The sequence below is a fragment of the Saccopteryx leptura genome, chromosome 1 (assembly GCF_036850995.1).
Source record: "Saccopteryx leptura isolate mSacLep1 chromosome 1, mSacLep1_pri_phased_curated, whole genome shotgun sequence".
NCBI lineage: Eukaryota > Metazoa > Chordata > Mammalia > Chiroptera > Emballonuridae > Saccopteryx > Saccopteryx leptura.
This window is the reverse complement of record NC_089503.1, coordinates 154,408,097-154,432,273: the sequence shown is the minus strand read 5'-3', so window position 1 is coordinate 154,432,273 and position 24,177 is coordinate 154,408,097. Positions and strand designations below refer to the sequence as shown.

Here is a 24,177-nt window from a genome sequence, read left to right as displayed (position 1 = left end):
ATTCTAATAAACAGTATAGGCAGGATTTTTTAAGTCCTTTATCGTCAAATAAGGAGCTAACACATTCACTTTTTACCACACTCATGCCGTAAGAAGAACAGAAATTCTTTGTTTATGGGATAAAAATCTAGGAACCACTGATTTAAGGTACAGAGTCAAGACAAGATACAGCTCCCATGTGTGTTTTTATTTATTAACATAATGTTTAAGTTTAGATAAAAATGAGCGTGACAGGGGAAAATTACATTTATTCTGAGTGACAGAAGAGGTAATATAGATTACCAATAGCCATTACCCATAAATTTGTGTTATAGAGTAATGTTATAACATAATCCCAAATATGGTATTTCTTAAAAGAATTATAACTCCACAGTTTCATAAATCATTAACAAGCAAAGTGTTAGTAATATTCTCAGTTTATTTGTGAAATGTTAGGTACTGTTAAATGTATCATATTTTATGCAAATTAAAACCACAATGAGATATCACCTCACACCAGTCAGAATGGCGCTCATCAACAAAACAACACAGAATAAGTGCTGGTGAGGATGTGGAGAAAAGGGAACCCTCCTGCACTGCTGGTGGGAATGCAGACTGGTGCAGCCACTGTGGAAAACAGTATAGAGATTCCTCAAAAAATTGAAAATCGAACTGCCTTTTGACCCAGCTATCCCACTTTTAGGAATATACCCCAAGAACACCATAGAACTGCTCCAAAAGGAGAAATGTACCCCCATGTTTGTGGCAGCATTGTTCACAATAGCGAAAATCTGGAAACAGCCCAAGTGTCCGTCAGAGGATGAGTGGATTAAAAAGCTTTGGTACATATATACTATGGAATACTACTCAGCCATAAGAAATGATGACATCGGATCATTTACAATAACATGGATGGACCTTGATAACATTATACGGAGTGAAATAAGTAAATCAGAAAAAACTAAGAACTATATGAATCCATAGATAGATGGGACATAAAAATGAGACTCAAAGACATGAACAAGAATATGATGATAACGGGGGGTGGGAGGGGATGGGGCGAGGAAGGAGAGAGGGGGTGGGGGAGGGGAGGGGCACAAAGAAAACCAGATAGAAGGTGATGGAAGACAATTTGACTTTGGGTGAGGGGTATACAGCATAATCAAATGTCAAAATAATCTGGAGATGTTTTCTCTCAACATATGTACCCTGATTTATCAATGTCATTGCATTAAAATTAATAAAAAAATAAAAATAAAAATAAATGTATCATAATTTATCTATGAAACCTATACAAGTATAGAGGCAAACTGAATAGCAAATGGACTGCCACCAGATTACAGATTTGGAAAACTAGCAGCTTCCTGGGCACTTCAGTCTATAAGAAGCACCAGAACATCTTTAGCATATATATGCAATAAAATGCCAGTCTTGTGTTTTCACATTTGGTACTTTATACTTCTCTTTGTGAGATAACTTTTGGCCCTATAATCTCAAGGTAGAGAATACCTGGAGGTGAACTTAGGAAACAACAACATAAAAAAGAAAACCTGAAAAGTAAGTGTCCCCTTAATGTTCATGAGCATTTTTCATGACACGTAGGTGCTCACAGACTATCAAAAACCTGGCTCATTGGGAAGAGGAGAACAAGGATCAAGAAATGACCAGCCCAGAGAAGCTATTTGCAATCACCCAACTGGACCTCTTCTCTACAGAGCTGAGGGAACCAAGAGCAGAGGGAGGAAGTGAAGAATAGTATCAAATCTCAGGATAGTTTGAATAATTTGATCAGAAAAATGAATAAAAATTTAAGAGCTAGAGGCATTAAAAGGCATATGATAGTCACTGAATAAACACAATCATGATGGAATCATTGTCATTAGGAAGTGTTGTACAATTTCTCAAGGTTGTTTAATGCCCATACTATCTTTTATATTACCTAGTCATTTTATTCTTGTTATGCTATGTAACTATTATATAAAACAAAGTACTTTGTATGTCATAGTATATATATAATACTGAGAACTTAAATATTGAACATCTGATGTAAACTAAAATATCTAAAAGAGGCAGATTTTGGTCTGTGAAATGCAGGGAAGAAAAAATCTGATTGATGATTAGTCAGATAAATGTCACACAGCAAATTTAGGAGAATGTTAAAAAAATCTGGGTAGTGAATATATGTGTTCACTGTGAAGTCTTTAAGTTGCAGGTATAATCTAGCCTGGAGACAAGAGCAGAATACTGTATATATATATATTTTAATTTTCTTTTCTTTTCTCTTTTCTTTCTTTTAGCAAGAAAGAGACAGAGACAGAAACAGGGACTGACACACAGGATGGGAGAGAGATGAGAAGCATCAATTCTTCGTTGCAGCACCTTAGTTATTAATTGATTGCTTTGTTATATGTGCCTGGACCGGGGCAAGGGAGGCTATAGCACAGTGAGTGACCCCTTGCTCAAGTCAGTGACCCTGGGCTCAAGCCAGCAACCATGGGGTCATGTCTATGATCCCACACTTAAGCCAGGAACCCTGCACTCAAGCTGGTGAGCCCGTGTTGAAGCCCGATGAGCCTGTGCTCAAGCCTGCGACCTCAGGGTTTCAAACCTGGATCCTCAGAATCCCAGGCCAACTCTCTATCCACTGTACCAACTGCCTGGTCAGGCAGAACTCTCATATACTTTAACTCTTCAGATGGATTCATCATTTGTTTCCCTATAAAGGGGCACAAAAAAGTGTGGCTATGTGTCAACCTAGGTCCCTAAAAACACTGTCCTGATTATTCCTTTTCCTTACTACACAATTTTAAAATATACTCACTACCCTTACTGAGTACGTGTTATTCTAAAGTATTCCTGTATTGACTCAACTTTGGTTGAGAGTAGAACTACTTCCCCTCAGTATTAAGAGAATGAGGTTAAAAATTAGCCATAACTCTATTTGTTTTGAAAACTGTTATTGGTAGCAGAAATGAAAACACAATAAAAAATTTTGTTTTAAAAGTATCACGTGAAAGCCCTGGCTGGTTGGCTCAGTGGTAGAGCATCGGCCTGGCGTGCAGGAGTTCCGGGTTTGATTTCCGGCCAGGGCACACAGGAGAAGCTTCTCCACCCTTCCCCCTCTCCTTCCTCTCTGTCTCTCTCTTCCCCTCCCGCAGCCAAGGCTCCATTGGAGCAAAGTTGGCCCGGGCACTGAGGATGGCTCTGTGGCCTCTGCTTCAGGAGCTAGAATGGCTCTGGTTGCAACAGAGCAATGTACCAGATGGGCAGAGCGTCGCCCCCTGGTGGGCATGCCGGGTGGATCCCGGTCGGGCGCATGCAGGAGTCTGTCTGACTGCCTCCTCGTTTCCAACTTCAGAAAGATACAAAAAAAAAAAATGTATCACGTGAAAACTGACATGAAAAAAAAAAATTAACCTGGACTGCCATATTGCCTCCTGCTACTTCCTTCTAAAAGCGCTGAGAGGTAAATACAATGCATTGTTACTCTATCATAATAAAATTGTTAGTATTTGCCTGAATAAAAGAGGCTCTAGGTTCCCTGAATATGTTTCATATTCTCATAAAAAATAGGCTTGACTTTCCATGAGCCTTTTCCAGACTGTCCAAGATAACATGCTGAACCCAGGTGTTACTTTGTAGTGCAGCCAAGAATTATTTTTGGAATCCTTTGTCCAGAAAGGGGCATGCCCATACCGAGTGAACTGACTGGTGAAGCTCTCCTTAGCTCTGGGAGTCCCTGTTGTAGAAGGCAGGATTTCACAGACTACAGTTGTTGAAATTTAAGGGGCTATAATTTAAGCCAAATCATGGCTAGTTAAGCATGCTATTAAGTAGGCAAGGTCACTTTAATGATCTTTACTTTTTCTGTGAAAAACTTTCTGTGATGTACACACTAATTTTGTTTGCCTGGTTCTTTGATACTAACCGAAGTGCAGAAAACAAATTGCGCCATAGATCACAGTTTTGCTACATCCATAACATAATGCAATCTATGTTGTTATACCATTTACATTGCAAAAATTATGATGACCTTACTGCTTCAAATTATACCCCACACTTCTCTGAAATGAAAGATCTCTCTATAAAATATGATTATTTTGAAACAGGGCATAGCATTCTGATTGTGACCATAACGGAAGAGCAGGGGTCAGGCTTCTCCTATTGCTTTAGAACTGAACACTCAACAAACTACATGAAACAATGGTTTTTAGATGTGGGAGTCCAGGGAGCACAGAATAATGATCCCTAAAGGAAGAGGAGCACATAAGGGGAGCGCTAACTTTGCACCTGCCCCCTGCTAGAGAGGGCACAGAGCAGAGACAGGAACACAAACCAAGCTCAGCAACCTCGCAGAGCTGAGAGCCAGAGTGTAGACATGGGAGGTCATGTGGGCTGGGATTTGTAAAGCAAGATACCAAGTCGAAGAGCTGCATGGAGAGGAAGCCCCAAGACCAGCAGAGGGGCCCCCATGACTGTAGTACTGATCTGCACGTGCACGAGAAGTCGCAACAAAGGCCCAGGGAAGAATCAGCTGAAAGTGCTGATACAAAAGAAAATATATGAAGGAATAAAAGTGAGCATTTTCACAAGTTTCATGAAAACTACAACCCATGATCAAGGCACTCAGATACACTCCAAGTAGAAGAAACATGAAGAAAACCGCACAGGACACATAAAAATCAAATGGTTGAAAAGCTATGATAAAAAAAAAATCTTAAAAGCAGACAGAGAAAAAGTCATACTATATACAGTGAACAAAGAAAAGAATGCTATCCGACCTCTCATCCACCAAAAGCAATGCAGGCAGAAGGAAATCAGGTAACATCTTTGCAGTACTAAGAGAAAAATGTCTTCCTGGAATCCTGCATACAGCAAAAATACTTTTCAAAAATCAAGAGAAAATTATGACAAGTCAGACATACAAAAGCTGCAAGAATTCATCAGCCGCACACTAGCCCTACAAAGAATGTTAAAGGGAGACAGAAGGAAAATGATACCAAAAGGGAATTTGGATCTACACAAAGAAATGGAAAGCAACAGCAACACGTATAACAAGCATTTTTTAACTCTCTAAAAATATGTACTTTAAAAGACAGTTACCCTTTGAAAGCCAAAATACTCACTATATATTTTGGCATTTATAACAAATACAGTGAATTGTATGGTAACAACAGCACAAATGCCAGCAACGGGAAAATGGAAATAAAATAATTTTAAATTCATTATTCGATATATCAAATTGTGTAATAACATTTTAATGTTGACTTTGATAAAGAGGAATATGATAACCCTTAGAGTAAGCATTGGGGAAAAATTCAGACATAGTTACTAATTCAATAGTGAAGATAAAATAGATTCATAGAAAATATGAAATTAATATAAAAGGAGGCATGAAACTTGGAAAACAATAATAAAACACACATGGGATAACTAGAAAACAACATCAAAATGGTAGATTTAAACCCAACCATAGCCATTCAAAACAATGAATGCAAATGGTTTAAATTAGAGATTGTCAGATTCGATAAACAGATAAAAGCAAGATTCAACCATAGGCTGTCTACGTGCTACCCACTTCAAAATAAACACACAGGTCGACAATAAAGCATGGAAAGCTATACCATACACATATTAACTAAATAAAGATGGAGTAGCTATATTAACGTTAAAGTACATAAAGAGATTTAAAAAGGATGTTTTATGAGAGCTATCTACCAAAAGGATAAAACAGTGTACAGCATAGTTTCAAAGTGCACATAGTGAAAATGAATAGCACTAAAAAGGAGGAATAATAAAATTATCGGACTGCATTTTTTAATATCCCTATCTCAAGAACAGCCAGAACAAGCAGTTACAAAATCAGTAAGACTAAACAACTGCGTAACACTGTTAATTGTCCTGATTGACAATTACAAAACACTACAGACCGTAACAGCAGAAAACACATTTTTTTGAGTGCATATAAAACATTCACCAAGCTAGACCTATTCTAAGCCATTAAACAAGGTTCAATAAATTGGAACAAAGCATAGAGTTAAAAAATAATTAAATTTATAACAGTGGTAGTAATATTTACCTACAATCTAAGAATTGTAATTGATTTTTAAGTACTTTTAAAGTCTGAATTGTTTGAAAAATGAAGTCCAAACACAAGTAATACATTCTAAGGAAAATAGAATAGTATGAGTCAGACTTAAGATCAGGTTGTGTAATGTTTGCATTTCAAGTGTCCTCAAGATTTCAAGTATAATTAATTTTCCTTGCAAAAAAGAATTATTCTCCTTATATCATACTATATTCATAACACTTATTGTTCTCGATTGGATTGGGCAAAGGTCAACAATTTAAGCATTGTAATTCATTTTAGTGTGGAGTATAGGAAATTAAATTATGCAAATATCTATCTACATTTAATAAATTATTAAATTCACCTAAATCTGATCTTTTGAAGCTTGAAATTGGTACTTCCATTAACAGTGATTTTAATTCCCACTAAGGATGAGTTCACTTAGAAAAACTAAGTAAAATAAAGATGGTTTTATAATTGATACACCCAAGAAGCGTCTCTGAGGTAGTCACCCGGAGTAAACACCAGTTCTCTCTCATGCCTCAAGACATGTCCATCAGCTTTCTAAACATTTTGTGAACTTAGGAAGGATGCCATCTGGTAGCACCACTATGGTTTGTCCAAGACCAAAAATATTCATGCAAAAATCCAATTAAATATCAAGCAGGTCCATGATTTTATTTTGAATAGATACAAGTTGAATGCAAGTTAGCTACAGGCTACCTTGGTACTGACTGCATCCAGACACACCCTATCTCCACCTCCCAGCTATTACAACTCCTGAGGTAGAGCTATTAAGCAATAGCTTTAGCTCTTTGCCTCCCAGGAACATGGTAGGATCACTCTTCTTGACATTTTGTTAAGAACTTTATTTATTGATTTTAGAGAGAAGATAGAGAAAAATATGGGGAAGGAGCAGGAAGCATCAACTCATAGGAGTTGCATCTTGTATGTGCCTTGACTGGGCAAGCCCAGGGTTCCAAACTGGCAGCCTCAGCATTCCAAGTGAACAAATAATCCACTGCACCACCACAGGCCAGGCCCTTCTTGACTTTCTTCAGGCTGGGTAAGATCGTGTGACAAATTTTGGCCAAAGAGTTATAAAAAGTAACATACATCACTTTGGGTCAGATCATTTAGTTGCTCATCAGGACCCTATAGTGCTTTCTATTCCCTGTGAAAATGACTGGCAAGGTCAAGGTGGAACTGCTGCTAAGTCAGTTCACATCCGGGTGTGAGGGGACCTCTAGCCTACCTCCGATGGATATACAGTAGGACCAATATATAGAACTTCTCTGTGAGAAGCTACTGAGATATCGTGGGCCAATGATAACACTTTCAACACTGAAAAACAAAAGCAAGACCTTTTCTCCATAAAACCATTAACAACTCACAGACAAGACACTGGGGAATGTTGAAAGAGGTCCCTAAAAACTCTTAGAGCAGAAGGAAGACACTCTAAGAAGACCCACTCACAGATTTAATGACATCTTAATTTTGTTTTGCAACCCCAGGTTTGCAGTGTAACATGCTTTCATGACTTAACTGTGAGGAAACTATTCTGAGTGTTTGCTTTGGGGAAAAAATTGCTTAAATTATGTTTTCCCTTTAGGGAAATTTTAATAGCATAATTTGGAAAATGTTTATACAATAATTGTAAAATTTTATTACATTTAAATTGTATTTTTTAACCTGAAGCTTTTACTTCCCATGTCAAGGAAGATAAATTAATAATATCAACCATCATCTGAAGATTTATGTTAGGTACAAGGAAAATAATCTGACAATGTTTGGTCTTGCAAGTTGAGTAAGTCATTTTGCCAACTTAGAAGCATTCTATTTTGAATATAGTCATTGCATTAATCAATTTTATTTTATTCATACAAATTCTACCCTATTTGGAAGGGAGATATAAAATGATGTTGCAATTAATGAATAGATAAGATCAATGGATTTCCAATCAGGGGTCACACTGGTTTATTCACCCCCAAGACCAAGACCCCATCCATCAGCTGAAGGAGTAATTACACAGACGTATGGCCCTAAACTAAGGCTCTGTGGGGTGTGTGTGTTTGTGTCTCCTGAAAAGAGACATCTTTTGTTTTCCACAGTTGTAAAAAAGTGACTAATAGTTATTTTCTGATTCTCTTTGTTAGAAAATCTATCGATAAATAGGATAGAAAATGAGGACAGGGAACTTTTGCTACTTCCATAAAGTTAAAGGTGATAAACTCAGTATGGGCAGGCCCTTGCTTTCTCAGGAAGCAGGGCAAGGCACTGGCCTCCTGAGGGATGTGACCAGAGCCAGGGATAGAGGACCTTTCACCTCTTTGAAGAATAAGTATAGTCACCTAATCTGAGATTCTGGGTAATTTCACTGCCTGCCGCTTCTCTGGACAAGAGTAACAACCACAGTAAAAGCCACATTAATGAACAGTGATATCAGTGAAGGGACATTTGAGAACAGCGTCTAGTGGAAAGCGCATTGTTTCTGCGAGGGGACTGAATCCACACATGATTCTTCAGAAAAAGCTACAGCAATGTGGTAACCGCCACCAGGGTTAGGTGTGACTCAAAACAGGAGACACAAGGACAATTAGTGATATGTGCAAAATGTGGAGACAGTTCAAGCACTTCAAATGGAGAAGTTTTCATAACAACAGAATGACTGATTTGCTGTTGGGGACTCATGTCCCTAAATGCAGCTTGGTTTCTTGATCTCTGATAGAGATTGTCCAGACTGTGATAACACATTGTCTGGTTAAATGTCTCAGGCACGAGCATCCATACTATAGGGTGAAGGAGCAAGCAAAAGAGACATGGGTCCTTGTTTGTTCAGTTCTCTCACTAGTTGTAGAGTGTGCAATACTGTCTATGAAATTTCAACATATTTGTCCTTCTTCCTAATAGGCTTTCAACATTTAAGAATCACTCAGAGGCCCTGGCTGGTTGGTTCTGTGGTAGAGTGTTGGCCCAGTGTGTGGAAATCCTGAGTTCGATTCCTGGTCAGGGCACACAGGAGAAATGACCATCTGCTTCTCCACCCCCCCCCTTCTTCTCTCTCCCTCCCTCCTGCAGCTATGGCTTGACTGGTTCAAGCAAGTTGGCCCCTGGAGCTGAGGAAGGCTCCATGCTCTCCACATTAGGCACTAAGAAGAGCTTGGTTGCTAAGCAATGGAACAATGACTCCAGATGGGCAAAGCATTGTCTTCTAGTGGGATTTCCAAGTGGATCCCAGTCAGGCACATGTGGGAGTCTGTCTCTACCTCTCCTCCTCTCACTAAAAATAAACATAAATTAAAAAAAAGAATCACTCATAAATCTGTATGATTGGAATGAATGGAAAATGTTTCATATGGCAACCTCAACAAGGTATTAATATTATTTCTAATAAAGTTAATTTTTCCATTTGTAAAACTCAGGAAATTTCACATTTTAGTAAAAAGCCACAGGATTAAATAGCCCTTTCTGTTTCAACTGACTAATCAAAAGTGGGTAAATATCTGGCCCAAGACCTCCCCCTCTCCTGCTCCATTAGCAGATGATGGATCCCACCGAGATGGAGTCTTAAAATCATTCTCGAAATCTTCTGTGCAAGGATTTCTAAAATACAGAAACATATATGATTGTTTTTAACTCCTCCACTAGATTACAAAATCTTTTAGCCGTGGTTCTTCATTAGTCATCGTCTATTTCTATATGCAGCACAGCGCTCAACATCTGGTGGGTGGGCCATTAATATATAATAAATAGTATATTTGATGATAACAGTATAAAGATATGAAGTTTGCAATTGAGAAGTCAGGAAAATAACTACCTAGACTCTTATTTTTATTTAGAATAGTCTATAATTATATGTGTACTGTTTAACTGAATACACAGAATTATATTTTTTAAAAATGTGCTACTAGACAGAATTATTTCAAACACAGCAGCATTTTTCTAGATGTGCTAAATGAAATTTTCTTCATCTGGAGCCACAGAGTGGTCTAATTTGAAGACACTGGAGATTTTTGGAATAGCTGAAATAACAATTCAACTAAATGGAAAGGGGGAAGAATAATTTAGTTGGTATAATTCCCAGCAAGAACACTTAGAAACATTAAAACATTCATCTTTGACATTAGGCAAATACTGGTAGTTTGGCAACAGGGAAGGGAAAGACTCCAACAAAACTGTGAAATATTATTTTTATCACTTGTTTGTGTCTTGCTGTCTCCTCTGCAGCCCAACTAAACTTCTCCTGTCCTGGTGGGATGTCTCCCTGACACAAATGCACCTCGCACTGACTCATATACTTATCTCATCTGCATAGGAAATTACTCTCAACCATTTGAGGATTACTCTCACTGCCTGTCAACCAAGAGCCTGCTGATATGCTATTCATCCCAGTAATGGCTTAAAGGATATTTGAAGTTCTCTAAGATACTTTGGAAACTGTGAAAGCCTTAACACATATGTGAGTCATTTTTCAATGGTGAAATTTTAGTCATTGATGTTACAATTCCCAAGAAATGTCTGAGAACAGAAAACTAGCCACTTAGAACTTTCAAGCACATCACCCCCGCCCCCTGACCTTCCAAGTCAGGAAAGTGAACACATACACAACCTTGGGAATCCAAACATGTTCTATTATCTTTCTAAAGTCAATAAGTTATATGAGCCTTAAATATTCTAAATCTAGAAGGTCTTAAATAACTTTCCTAACAAATGTATTAGCAATTTTTGGGTAAGTTTTGTCATTATAACGCTATTTGGCTTTTCTAACAAAAATACGCTGGGGAGAAGAGGAGGAGTAACCCTCCACCAGGCTAGGACAGTCTAAGGTTGCATTTTTGTGAATTTCAGATAAAAATGGGAAGCCATTTTTATTGTACAACATTATTAAAATCTGGAAATGCCAATGCTTATGATTCATGGCGGGTCAACTGGAAGGAGGTGTCCTAGGCATTGTCCTTCTCTTCAGTGACATGGAGATGAGCCTATTCACACCATGGAGAACTGATTCCCATACTGACTCAGTGTAACTTCCATGAAGTTAGTCGATTCCCCAGATATGACTGTTAGATACCCATTAGGTAGTCATAATGCTTGGATTCTAAATTTGAAAGCACCCATTATCACAGTCCAAATTCTATCTTTTACTCTCTGGTATGATCCAGAACATGGAGGAAGATGAAGGTTTCATCCTTTGAGAAATTCTCTGAATAAAAGTCAGTAAAATAATTTGACTGTCTCATTCCTTCTTACATTAATATGCTTGCTAGACTTTTTCACTTTTAGAGTTTACAAAGCACTGGAAATGAACGTCTTTTTTTGATTATTAAAATAACCATATAATCCACGTAAAAGCCATCAGCCACATTTTTTAAATGAGAGAAAAGTGTCTGGAAATGACTTGCAGAAGGTAGTTCTGACTCTCGCTCCAATTTAGCTGAATTTCCTTTATTGTATATGTTCACCCAACTCATCCCCACAAGAGTAACAGCAAAAAAAACAAACAAACAAAAAAACAACACATGAGATAATTAGCATGATTGCAAACATTCCACTGATGACCAGTCTTCATGGAGAACCCCTCCTGACAAAAAGGATTACATCAAAATAGCTACTGTTCACTTATTTCCCAACTGCTTTAAGTGATCTGGAACCCTGGAACAAGTTTAATACTTCCTCAAGGTCTACTTTCACTTTAAGACGTAATAAGAAGATTGTGACTCTCTTGAAAAAAAATGGCCTACATGACAGATTTAACTCAAAATAGCCACCAGAATTATATAACTGACCAAATGTATCTCCTTTTCACACTGAGACAGCAACCCTCGCACACAAAACCTGAAGTGCCTGCATCAGCAAGACAAAAAGAGAAGTCCAAGTAGGTCTTTCTCGGTCCTCACCCAGTGTAACTGAAGGGTTCTAATTTCATTTATTTTTGAGCTTTCATAACAGTTATTTTTTACATTTTTTATTTATTGATTTCAGAAAGAGGATCGAGAGAGAGAGAAAGGTGGGGAGTTGTTGAGGAAAGTTGTTGCGGGAAGCATCAACTCATAGGAGTTGCTTCTCATATGTGCCTTGATCGGACAAGCCTGGGGTTTCGAACCAGTGACCTCAGCATTCCAGGTTGATGCTTTTCCCACTGCGCCACCACAGGTCAGACTCATAACATTTATAAAGACTTATAAAACAGTTTCTGTGACAACTTCTGATACATTTCAATAACTATGCTTTGCCCAATGAAGTATTTTGTTTCTCAAAATACTTCAAATTAATTTTAAAATAAACACTTTTGCCTGACCTGTGGTGGCGCAGTGGATAAAGTGTCAACCTGGAATGCTGAGGTTTTGAGATTGAAACCCTGTACTTGTCTGGTCAAGGCACATATGGGAGTTGATGCTTCCTGCTCTTCCCCTCCCCCCTTTCTCTGTCTGTCTGTCTCTCTCTCTGTCTCTCTCTCCTCTCTAAAAACTGAATAAATAAAAACAAATTTTTAAATAAAAATAAACACTTTTGTCTCTAACTAAAATGAAAGACTGATTTGTTAGAAGCTGATGAAAAGAAACCCACATCCCCACCCCTACCTCCATGATTATTTAAGCATACCCACCATTTCCTTCAGAGATGAGTTTAATTTCACCTCATTGTAACAACATAAATTCTTGGGCACCACTGAACCATTGGCAGGTGATGTCATGTCTCGTCACACCTCCCCTGTTTGTAGGCTGGTGCACCCAGTATACAGGACCAACCAAGCGACCGGTTCCAGGTAGATGTGAGGCTGAAGGCATGTTGTCCTAAATTTCGCCTGATTTGTTTGTTGCTTCAATTTTGCACTTGGTATATTTTGGGCAGAAATAATACATAATAACATGTGGAATACTTCCAATATTTGAAAAAGAAGTAAGAACGCTCAAAGGAAAAGATTTAAATTCTGTTGAGATTTTTCATTTTTTAAACTAGTGGAAACTTTTATGATAATAACTTACATTTCTATAAATTTATGGCTTCAAAGTATATACATATAACAATAACATCTTATTAAGCCTCAAAACAATTCTGTGAGTTTGGGCAGAAAATTATCATTCCCATTGATAAATGAGGAACTTGATTGATTTTATCCATGATTTCTAATTTCTCTTGGAATATTTCTCAGGCTTATCCACTTTCAAGGACATATACTTTCTTTTCTTCTTCCTCTTCCTCTTCCCCCTCCTCCTCTTCCTCCTCCTTCTCCTCTTCTTCTTCATCTTCTCCTCTTTCTTCTTTTCCAAGTGAGAGGAGGGGAGACAGGGATCCATACGGTAACCCTGTCTAGGGCCGATGCTCTGCCCACCTGGGGTGCCATGCTTGCAACCAATGTATCTAGCACCTGAAGTGCAGGCTACATGGAGCCATCCTCAGAGCCCAGGACTGATGCACTTGAACCAATGAGCCATTGCTGCAGGAGGGGAAGAGAGAGAGAGAAGGGGGAGGAGGAGAAGTAGATGGTCACTTCTCCTGTGTTCCTTGACTGGGAATCAAACCCAGAACATCCACATGCCAGGCTGATGCTCTACCACTGAGCCAGCTGTTCAGAGCCAGGAAATATACTTTCAAACATAGTTTTCAAAATAACTATGTTCAGTATGCTTTCTTTAGAACCTGTCTTCTACCCTCTACTACATTCTCATAATACATCTTCTCTCTTGCTTTCTTTACCATAAATATGTTTAATATGGAGTTCAAGACACCCTGCTGTTTTTATCTGTATGTTCACATGTTCACTTTTACTAAAAAATTGCAATTCTCTTAATGGCATAATTTAACTCCTTTAGCAAGTACTCTTGTGCCCCATGGTTCTCCAGACACACTATGCTAGGTGCTGAAAATGCAAGAAATATATGTGACCTCTGCCCTCCTGGAGTTAATATATAATTGGAAAGGCGTGGTGGAAAAGACATTACAAAAGTGATTAACGTTACAAAGCTAGCATATTACAGGTGGAACTAATAGCATCTGAGAAATTAGTTAATCCAACCCTGAGGAAGCTTCAGTTAAAGTCAAAGGGAGAAAATGTGATAAATAACTTGAGGTTGGCTGAAGGAACAATATTCTAGGATAAATGAACAACCCATGTAAAGGCCTTAAAACGGCAATCCTAAAGAGGTTTAGCAGAGTTAAAGAAAAGAACAAGCAAGCAGTGGTTTTCCCTGTGGAAGTAGGAAAGACTCAGAAGGGCCTTAAACTCTGGAATTCGCCCCAATGGTAATGAAAAGTTGCAGAAATATTTGCAGCAGGTAGATGACATGGCAACATCTGCTCTTCAAAAAATATCCCTTCTGGCCCTGGCCGGTTGGCTCAGCAGTAGAGCGTCGGCCTGGCATGCGGGGAAACCAGGTTCGATTCTTGGCCAGGGCACATAGGAGAAGCGCCCATTTGCTTCTCCACCCCCCCCCTCCTTCCTCTCTGTCTCTCTCTTCCCCTCCCGCAGCCAAGGCTCCATTGGAGCAAAGATGACCCGGGCACTGGGGATGGCTCCTTGGCCTCTGCCCCAGGCGCTAGAGTGGCTCTGGTCGTGGCAGAGCGACGCCCCCTGGTGGGCAGAGCGTCGCCCCTGGTGGGCGTGCCGGGTGGATCCCGGGCGGGCGCATGCAGGAGTCTGTCTGACTGTCTCTCCCCATTCCCAGCTTCAGAAAAATACAAAAAAAAAATATATATATATATATATCCCTTCTGAGGCCCTGGGAAGACAAGCAAGGGTGAATTTTAAAATCTAGTAATGAGTCTATTATGAACATGTAAATGAGATGTGACAGGAGATGCCATGGACTAGGATGGTGACAGAGAGGACTGACAAGTACCAGGGGTGTGTCACACTCAAGAAGTGAAAGCAGTAGGACTTTGGGAGTTGGGAAGGGTAGACGGGGTCAAGTGTAAGTTGGTGGAAGGAGACTTGACATTGGGTGCCTCCACACAAAGTAATAGAAAGATGATATATTATAGAATTGTACACTGAAAAACTAATTTTATTGACCAGCGACCCCAATAAATTCAATTTAAAAAAAGAAAGAGAAGTCAAGGATGCCTCTTCAGTTGCTGACTTGAGCAACATAATACAAGACAGCAAAGGAGATTTGAGGGGGGGAGTGAACATAATGAGCTCAAAGAGCTCAAGAGATGTCTTTCTAGAAATATCAGCCTCCATGAGTATTTTGAGGCATGGGATTACATAACTTTGAAACGTGGGATGCAAGTCTGGTTGTTTTCAACATATAGCCATGGAAGTATCATATATAAAAACATGCGAAACAGAAACACAGGCTAGGCCAATGACAAGGCATTAAGAAAGTTTAACATTTTAATCTGAAAATAGTGGCCTGAACGTTTCAAATCTGATCTTATTACTTTGTCATTTAACTAAGATTTCCACGTGAAAAGCCCTGGGATTATCCCGATCTGCTTTAGGGCGCTGACCAAAGAACTTTCATAACATTATGTATCTCGCTTCTAACACACACATACATACACCCGCACACTATTTCTTAATCTCTTCTTAATTGTCTTGACTTAACTTCCCCTACACAATTAAAACTCATCACACTGTACCTTAAGACTGCTGGCTATCTGCTAAAATAGTTTACAAAACACACAGTATAATACTGAAAATAATTCTCTCAGAATAAAAAATGATTCTTTGGAGAAGGAATCTAACAAACTATTTGTTTCACCTGAGGAGAAAGTATAGGTAAAGACAAATAATTTTTACATATATGAATATTCATAGTTATCTACAGTATCTAGACATTAATAGCCAAGCAACTGGGTGGTTCTGAAAGAGTATAAATGAATAATTTCCAAGAAGACAGTTTTGGTATTTTGGAACCCTACAGTAAGTAACATAACCAATAGAGGACACCTAGTGGTGTTTAGCAGAAACAATATTGGCCTGCTCAAATATTAACACACACACAAGTCATAATGATAGTTTCAGTAGGTGTGCTAATGGGAGAAAATTGGTATCATGGATCTTATATTTAACAGGCATACACCAATTTAAGGATTTAAAGTAATTTCCATGTATCTCATTTTATTTAAACTTTATGACTCTTCTCTTAAGTTTTAGTCATAAACAACTCACTTGAAGGGTTTCTCCTTAAATAGAAAATATAAGGCACAAATTTTAATGAACACACATAAATAGTATGGGATGCAATTCACACCACCATGTTTTTGGTGGTGAGAAATATACATCTCAACTATGATTGCATCAATAATAATATCGTTATAGTAATATTGCATTAATATAATGTTGATTAGATCAAACATGATAGATATTTACATTATAAAGCATTACAAAATTGACTTCACCTGTGGCCTGTTATTTTATTATTTGATAGAAACATTTCAAAGCCAAGAATACCTGGCAAAGATAAACCTCTTTTTAGATATCTAAAAAGGTAGACTACTTCACACCTGGCAGTATGTAAAATATGCCATGAGTGGTAACCCTCCCCTGGTTATCACTAGCTCCATCCTTCGTGGTCTCTAACCTCCTCCACACTGCCACATTCTGAAGTGGAAATCTCCTGCCAACAATGCCTCACTGACACCTTACTGAGTCCACCACTAGGACAAATTCCTGTCTCTACCTCCAAACGCACTGCCTTTCTACCTGGGTTCTGGGGGTTCAGAACTATCCTGATAGGCTGCTTGTCCTTCACAGCTCATGGCATGCACTCCTCTGCTCACCTTCCGTGCAGCTAGGTAATCCAGACGCCAAGGTCTGCTTTGTATTCTCATGTTCAATATCTACAAATAGAAACTACTCAAGTAATGCTTAGGAGTGAAGAACGAACGTCCCCTAGCCATTAGTTAATGGATTTAGGACATGGAGGAGTGCCATGCATTTAGTGGATAGGCGTGCTCAGACAGCTCCTAGAGCACAAGGAGGGTCAACAAAGGTTGACACTGACTCTTCCCCATAGACATTTATGTCCATCAACAGAAAAGGGAAAATGCATAGAAGCAACCATCAGCGACCAAGCTATCAGCAAGAACGAAAGCAAGCAAAGCCCATGGAACTGTTCAAAGGAAGGGTCCTGGCAATGTAGGATGTTTTCTGGCAGTAAGTTTCTGCCTAATTTTTAAAGGAATCACAAGAAAAGAAAGGCTTTGCAAACTTGAGGTGCGGCACATGAAAAATTATAGAAGCAGAAAGAAGCATTCTCCATGAAGCATTGTAAAACTAAAAAAAAATAATAATAACAACAACAAAAAACAAACAAAACACAAAGAGTTGTTGTTGTTGGGTGCAAATATGAAGTGACACTGGTGAGACAGGGGTATGGTTCGCTGGGCAACCCCGGAGGCACAGCACAGAAACACAGATACAATGTGATGGGCAAGGGAGAGCCTCCCTACGCCCTAACAGAGGGCAGCTTTCGGAAAACAACGGTGCTAGCTTCTAGCAATCCTTGGCATTCTATATGTTTTCTAGAAAATGACAGCAGTTACAATATGTGTTGTGTAATTATTAAGTAGGCAATTTATCACAAGAGTCCGTTTCTAATCTAAACCAAAATGAACCAAAATCTGAAACTGCAATCTGAATCAGCTCCCTGTGGAATAAATTTCCTCATTAATGCTTGTTATTAAACATAATTGGTTTATAAATCTGTCTCTAAGTTGACATTAAAAAAAATCTAATATTGATTTCTAGGAGAGCACTGCAATGTCCCAGACACCGTATTCATTTGGAATCGCCGTAGATGTACATGAAGACCAGAACCACAGCCCTCTCTCCTGCCACAAACTGGATTTAGTTCATTGCCATAGGTCTGGAATCTACATAAGGAAGGTTGAGGGGATAGTCAATGAGGAATAACAATAAAATATTATAGGTAGGGGTTCCAAAGCCATAGTTGTTATACAAACATCATGCATTTCCCTACATTTTTACATTGCCCGCAACACTGACTCTCATAAACAGATACAACCATGACAGAGCAGTAGTTCTCTTTTCACTTACTATTTCCTAAATATCTAAGGATTTCAAAGATCATCACCCTTTGATTAAAAAGAAAATTACTAGGACTGACAGCATTCAAGTTCCTAGGACCCTTCACCTTTACAAACTGAATAATCTCCCCTTTACTAAGCTCTTAATCTGCCCTTTATCTCTTCGTGGCTTGTGACTGTCAAAAATTGTTACTAATATTCCATTTAATTTCCGAGGATTTCCTCACCATATGTCTCTTTTAGGAGGCTCGCAGAGAACTGTTCCCCCTGTGACATAGTAACAGTCTGGCTTGGGTCACTGACTTTACTTGAAATACAACATTAAAAGCAATGTTGAATGAAAGAAATGATTTTTTTTTTTAAATCCAAACACAAGAGTGGGAAAGATTCAACTCAGTTTTCTGAGGAGAGGAGAGTAAAAAGCATTTTCTGGCCTGATTTATCTAAATAATTGCTACAGATTTTCATGTCACCTGGTAATATATATAAAGTTTCAGTGTGAAACAGACATTAACTATCCATGATATATGTGATATTTTATGAGGGTATCATATGATCAAAATAAAGGAAAAAAACCTTCACCTAATGCTGAAAATCTAGTGCTGACAGAGCTCTATTTTTGCTTCTTAAAGCCAATGATCTTGCAATTGTCTTGTGTAAACAACTTGCCTCTTGACTCCTTAACACGATGCGTTTCATTAATACGTTGGCCAATCAGCTTTTCCCTCGTATATTAGCCACAACATTCGACTTCAGTAATGATAGTAACATCATGGCGAAGTTTTAAAGTTTCTCTATTCCATTCACCATATTTCTGTGATTTATCTGGCTTTCTCACTTCTTGTTGTTTTTCAGTTGAACTAATTCAGACCGGAAAAAAAAGATGTATCCTCAACGATGAAAGCAGTTCCCTATAGAAAGCAGCTGCCTTCCTTGGAAATGATTCATTTAGAACACAAGCAGCTTTCAGACTTCACACATTACTTCCCCAAATTTGCTGAATTTAGCACTAGCCAGATTGGTACTAAAACACTCAGAACTCCAAGACATGTGGGTGGAGCTCACATCTTCCTGTGCAGTCTTATTTGAGCTGCTCACAGAGCAGCTGTGCTTCCGAGCTGTTTGTTGTATGTCCACCTGAAACACATCCTTGTGGCACTTAGAAAAAATCAGGTAGGGATTTGCCAGTTTGGAACCATTTAAGCTCTTTAGTGATTTTGGTCTGCATCATTGTAGGTGATGAAATCATGAAGTCGTATTAAATTCTGGATTAATTATCACTGTTTCTTCCCTGTTTAACAGTATTACTAATAGATATTAAATATCCATGACACTATGTGATATTATATGAGGGTATCATATAATCAAGTAAACATTCTTCACTTAAATGAGCTTACGGTTCATTTATTATCAAGGTCATTTATTTATAAGAAAGGTCTGGCCAACTCACAGCTCCGGCCACAGTGTGTTTGGTTACCAAATGCCTGCAAGTGCCTATTAAATTGCCTTTTACAGCAACGGTGGCAGTGAGTGGACACTCCTGACTTCTATCGTGGCATCTTTAAAACACCATCATGTTATACAGATCTGGTGCCTGTGACCGCTGCCAGGAGCCAGAGGACACCAGTTTTAAGGAGTGTCCTATTCTTTGACCACACGGCCTGCCATTTTATCTGATAGGACTCCATCTGTTCATCCCGATGCTAGTCTCCAGGGTAACTGGGTTAAAACAACAGGCACTGAAAAAAAGTCACACGGCCCACTGCATTGTTAAATGACTGGGTATTTATATCACTGCCTTTTCATTCCACAGGGTGGTCATTGAAATCTTTTTTGTGTGACCATGCCATTAGAGGTAAATATTCATCTACAATTTGTATTCAACACATAAAATAATTGAGTATTAAGGGATGTGTCGTGAAAAGAGGACAGGTTATAGTGAGGAGGAGCTGTACAGTTTTGTGGCTAAGAGCACTGCCTCTGGAGTCAAATTGCTAAGGTTCTAATCCCAGATCCATTTATCACTTTCTCTGTGAACCCTGGCAAGCAACCAACATTATTAGGAAGATTCAATAAACTAATCCAAGTAAAGAATCAAATATGTTACATTATTTTTTAATTAAGTGAGAGATAAGGAGGCAGAGAGACAGACTCCAGCATGCACCCTGATGAGGGTCCACCTGCAAGCACCCTACCAGCAATGTTCTGCCCATTTGGGGCCACTGTTCTATTGCTTGGCAACTGAGCTATTTTTAGTGCTTGAGGCAAGGCCGTGGAGCCATCCTTAGCATCTGGGGTCAACTTTGCTCAAACCATTCGAGCCATGGTTGCAAGAGGGAAAGAGAGAAAGAGTAGGAGGGAGGGGGAGGGGTGGAGAAGTATATGGTTGCTTCTCCTGTGTGCCCTGACCGAAAATAAAACCCAGGACTTCCACACACCAGGATGACACTCTACTGCTGAGCCAACTGGCCAGGACCCAAATATGTTATCTGACATATAACAATAAACACTAGCTATGATTATCAATAACCATCTAGGTTTAATGGTAATCTCAAATTGGAATAATAAAGTTTGAGACCCAAACATTTATTACATTTTTAGATGGAATATGCTATACAAACACAAAACAAGATGAATCCAATTTCTCAAATACACTTCATTTGATTTTAAACATAATCCACATCCGTACTTTAAGAATGGTCCATTTTTAAGTCTTCTCAGCATTGTTTTATGCAGTTTTTTATTGTATGTTATTTCCTTAAATCCTGTGAGCCAAGATACCGTTAAGAAGCCCACACAAAACACTGCCTCAACCTAGAAGATGGCAGAGCTGCTGTTCACAGAAGGTCCAATGTTTTCACTCATTTACACCTATATTCCAAAACAGAATTCATCCTAAAAATGCTAAAAGTGATTTCTGTCATGAATAAAGTGACAGTTCCACCGCAAGTATACTGTTTTCTTCAGTGCAGGTGTGGATACTCTCAAAGGCTTCTTCAAACCTTTTTATGCAGACAAAAAAATTCAGGTTATAATTAACTTAAAATGACAAAACAGACGTAGAAGGAAAGAAAAAGTTTACTACGCAGACCCTGGAAATAGGAACATGAGCTCCTTTGCTTGGTGATGGTCCATTTAACTGAGATCTTTGGAGTCTCCGCTAGCTGAGCAACTTCTGGTCCCATGAACTGCCTAAGAACAGCAGCTGCTTTAGTCAGCAAAATATTGACCAGACGCACTGTATTTTATTTGTGTTTCTTGTTCAATAATTTCCCTGCTGGGTACACTGTTCTTCAGTATTAGGAAATGAATTAATAGGGAGAAACTATCATAAATAATTATATGCAAAGCATAAAAAGAACAAAATTATTATGCTAACCTCATCTTTACATACAGAACTTGGAAACACTAAAAAAAAATCTGTTTTCTTCAAACACAAATTCTCTGAAATTTCAATATGAGAAGAACCAAATACCAGATTATTTCCTAGAGCTAATGATACAAAGTAGATTAGCAAATAGACTCTTCACATCTTTATCAAATGTGGTACTGGATGTGTTCATATCAGATTAAAAAAAAACAAAACATCCATTCTGAGGAGGACTTGCATTTGTTAGGATAAAAAAATATAATCTAGGCCTGACCTGTGGTTGCGCAGTGGATAAAGCATCAACCTGGAAATGCTGAGGTTGCCGGTTCAAAACCCTGGGCTTGCCTGGTCAAGGCACATATGGGAGTTGATGTTTTCTGCTCCTCCCCCCTTCTCTCTCTCTCTCTCTCTCTCTCTCTCTCTCACTGTCTCTCTCTCTCTCTCTCTCCCTTCTCTATAATGAATAAATAAAAAAAATATATAATCTAATATTTGACCATATCTCTTGATATACATATATAACTTATGTACCAAACAATAAAGAAAAAAATGTTCTTGAAATTCATAAAACTTATACATAGCACAGTTGTTCATTTTAAAAGTTATAGTTAACAATGTCATGGTATAGTGGCTTTAAAAAATAAAATACAAGTCTTACCTCTTCCCACTGATGTATGTATCTAATTAATCTTGAAAGTCGTAACAGACGCAAGAGGCTGAGAATTTTTGTAAACCTCACAATGCGAAGCGCCCTGGCTGTCTTGTAAACTTCTGAGTCCATTCCTTTTTCTACAATGAGAAAGATATAATCCACTGGGATGGATGAGATGAAGTCAACCACAAACCAGCTTTTTAAATAATTCATCTTGATCACTTTAGGGTCCAGGATGATCTCAGAACTGTCTTCATTGACAGTCCCAGTCCTAAAATTCATGATCAAGTCCAAGAGGAAAACTGTGTCTGACGCCACATTGAAAATAATCCATGGTGTTGTTGTTTGTTCCGTAAAGAATGTGATTCCAACGGGGATGATGACCAGATTTCCAACCATCATTATAAGCATGATTAAATCCCAATAAAACCTACAACAAAAACAAATCAGTCTTTAAGATGCAGATAATAACCAGATCACTCTTCCTCTCCCCCATCAACATTTATTACTGATTTATGATTAAATAAATGAGGAAAAGAACAAAGTGTTGGTTTCATAAATAAGGTAACTAACTCTTTCAATGTTGACAAATTTAAATCCAAGTAAAATGAACATATTCCCAGGGGTAGTCAACCTTTTTATACCTACCGCCCACTTTTGTATCTCTGTTATAGTAAAATTTTCTAACCACCCACCGGTTCCACAGTAATGGTGATTTATAAAGTAGGGAAGTAACTTTACTTTATAAAATTTATAAAGCAGAGTTACAGCAAGTTAAAGCATATAATAATAATTACTTATCAAGTACTTTATGTTGGATTTTTGCTAAGTTTGGCAGAATACAAATATTGATCGACTTACAACCTATGCAACTTAAGACCATTTGACTTTACGACCACAGTTGCTAGCCATGACTGCTCTGCGTCTGGCAGCACAAACGTTGCCCAGCTGGGCGTACAACAGTGCGGACTGACTTCCGGCAGCACTACCATCTCTGCGTGCACCATTTCAATTCTTATCCCAGACTCGGTACAGCAATTTGTGTTTTGTATCTTGGATATTTTTCATCAAACCCCTCCCAAGATGTCTACCAAGAGGAAATTGTCTTTACTAATATTAAACCAGTTGTACTGGTAATGCAGTGTTTTACTTAAACCTGACGAATGTAAAAATAAGAAACAGGCCCTGGCTGGTTGGCTCAGTGGTAGAGCGTCGGCCTGGCGTGCAGGAGTCCCAGGTTCGATTCCCGCCCAGGGCACACAGGAGAGGTACTCATCTGCTTCTCCACCCCTCCCCCTCTCCTTCCTCTCTGTCTCTATCTTCCCCTCCCGCAGCCAAGGCTCCATTGGAGCAAAATTGGCACGGGCACTGAGGATAACTCTGTGGCCTCTGCCTCAGGCGCTAGAATGGCTCTGGTTGCAACAGAACGACACTCCAGATGGGCAGAGCATCGCCCCCTGGAGGGCGTGCCGGGTGGATCCTGGTCAGGCGCATGCAGGAGTCTGTGTGACTGCCTCCCTGTTTCCAACTTCAGGAAAAATACAATAAATAAATAAATAAATAAAAATAAGAAACAAAATGGTGTAGAGATGATACAAATGACATAAAATGAACAAAGAAAATTGTGATATATAACAATAATGAAAGAAAATTATGATAAAATATGACTTAAAGATTTTTATAACATCATTTCACAGTACTGTACATACAGCCTACTCAACTTATGATGAAATCATGTTACAACCGGTCTGTCGGAAGCAATCATGGTTGTAAGTCCAGCACTAGCTGTAAATCTTTATAAAACAACTTACTATAGTTAAATCTATCTATTTATTTATACTTTGGTTGCTCTGCTACCGCCCACCATGAAAGCTGGAACGCCCACTAGTGGGTGGTAGGGACCAGGTTGACTACCACTGCATATTCCTAAAGCAAAGTATTGTAATTCTAAAATTCTAAAAATTATTTTACATCAAGTGATATAGAAATAAATTTAAAACAACCATGACCTCATTTATCTGGTAAAGAAGTAAATTAAAAAACAAACAAACAAACACCATCCCCTCTAGCTGACATGGAAATCAGGGAGAAATTTAAGACCAGAAAATC

General features: G+C 38.6%; 1 protein-coding gene across 2 annotated transcripts in view; it reads right to left on the bottom strand.

Annotated features, from left to right (window-relative positions):
• Positions 1–24,177, bottom strand: part of HCN1 (hyperpolarization activated cyclic nucleotide gated potassium channel 1) — a 338,266-nt gene that overhangs the window by 262,232 nt on the left and 51,857 nt on the right. For both annotated transcript variants that reach the window (XM_066377963.1, XM_066377973.1), the window contains exon 2: positions 22,075–22,498. In XM_066377963.1, coding sequence (XP_066234060.1) covers positions 22,075–22,498 — 424 coding nt within the window. The remainder of the gene's footprint in view (positions 1–22,074; positions 22,499–24,177) is intronic.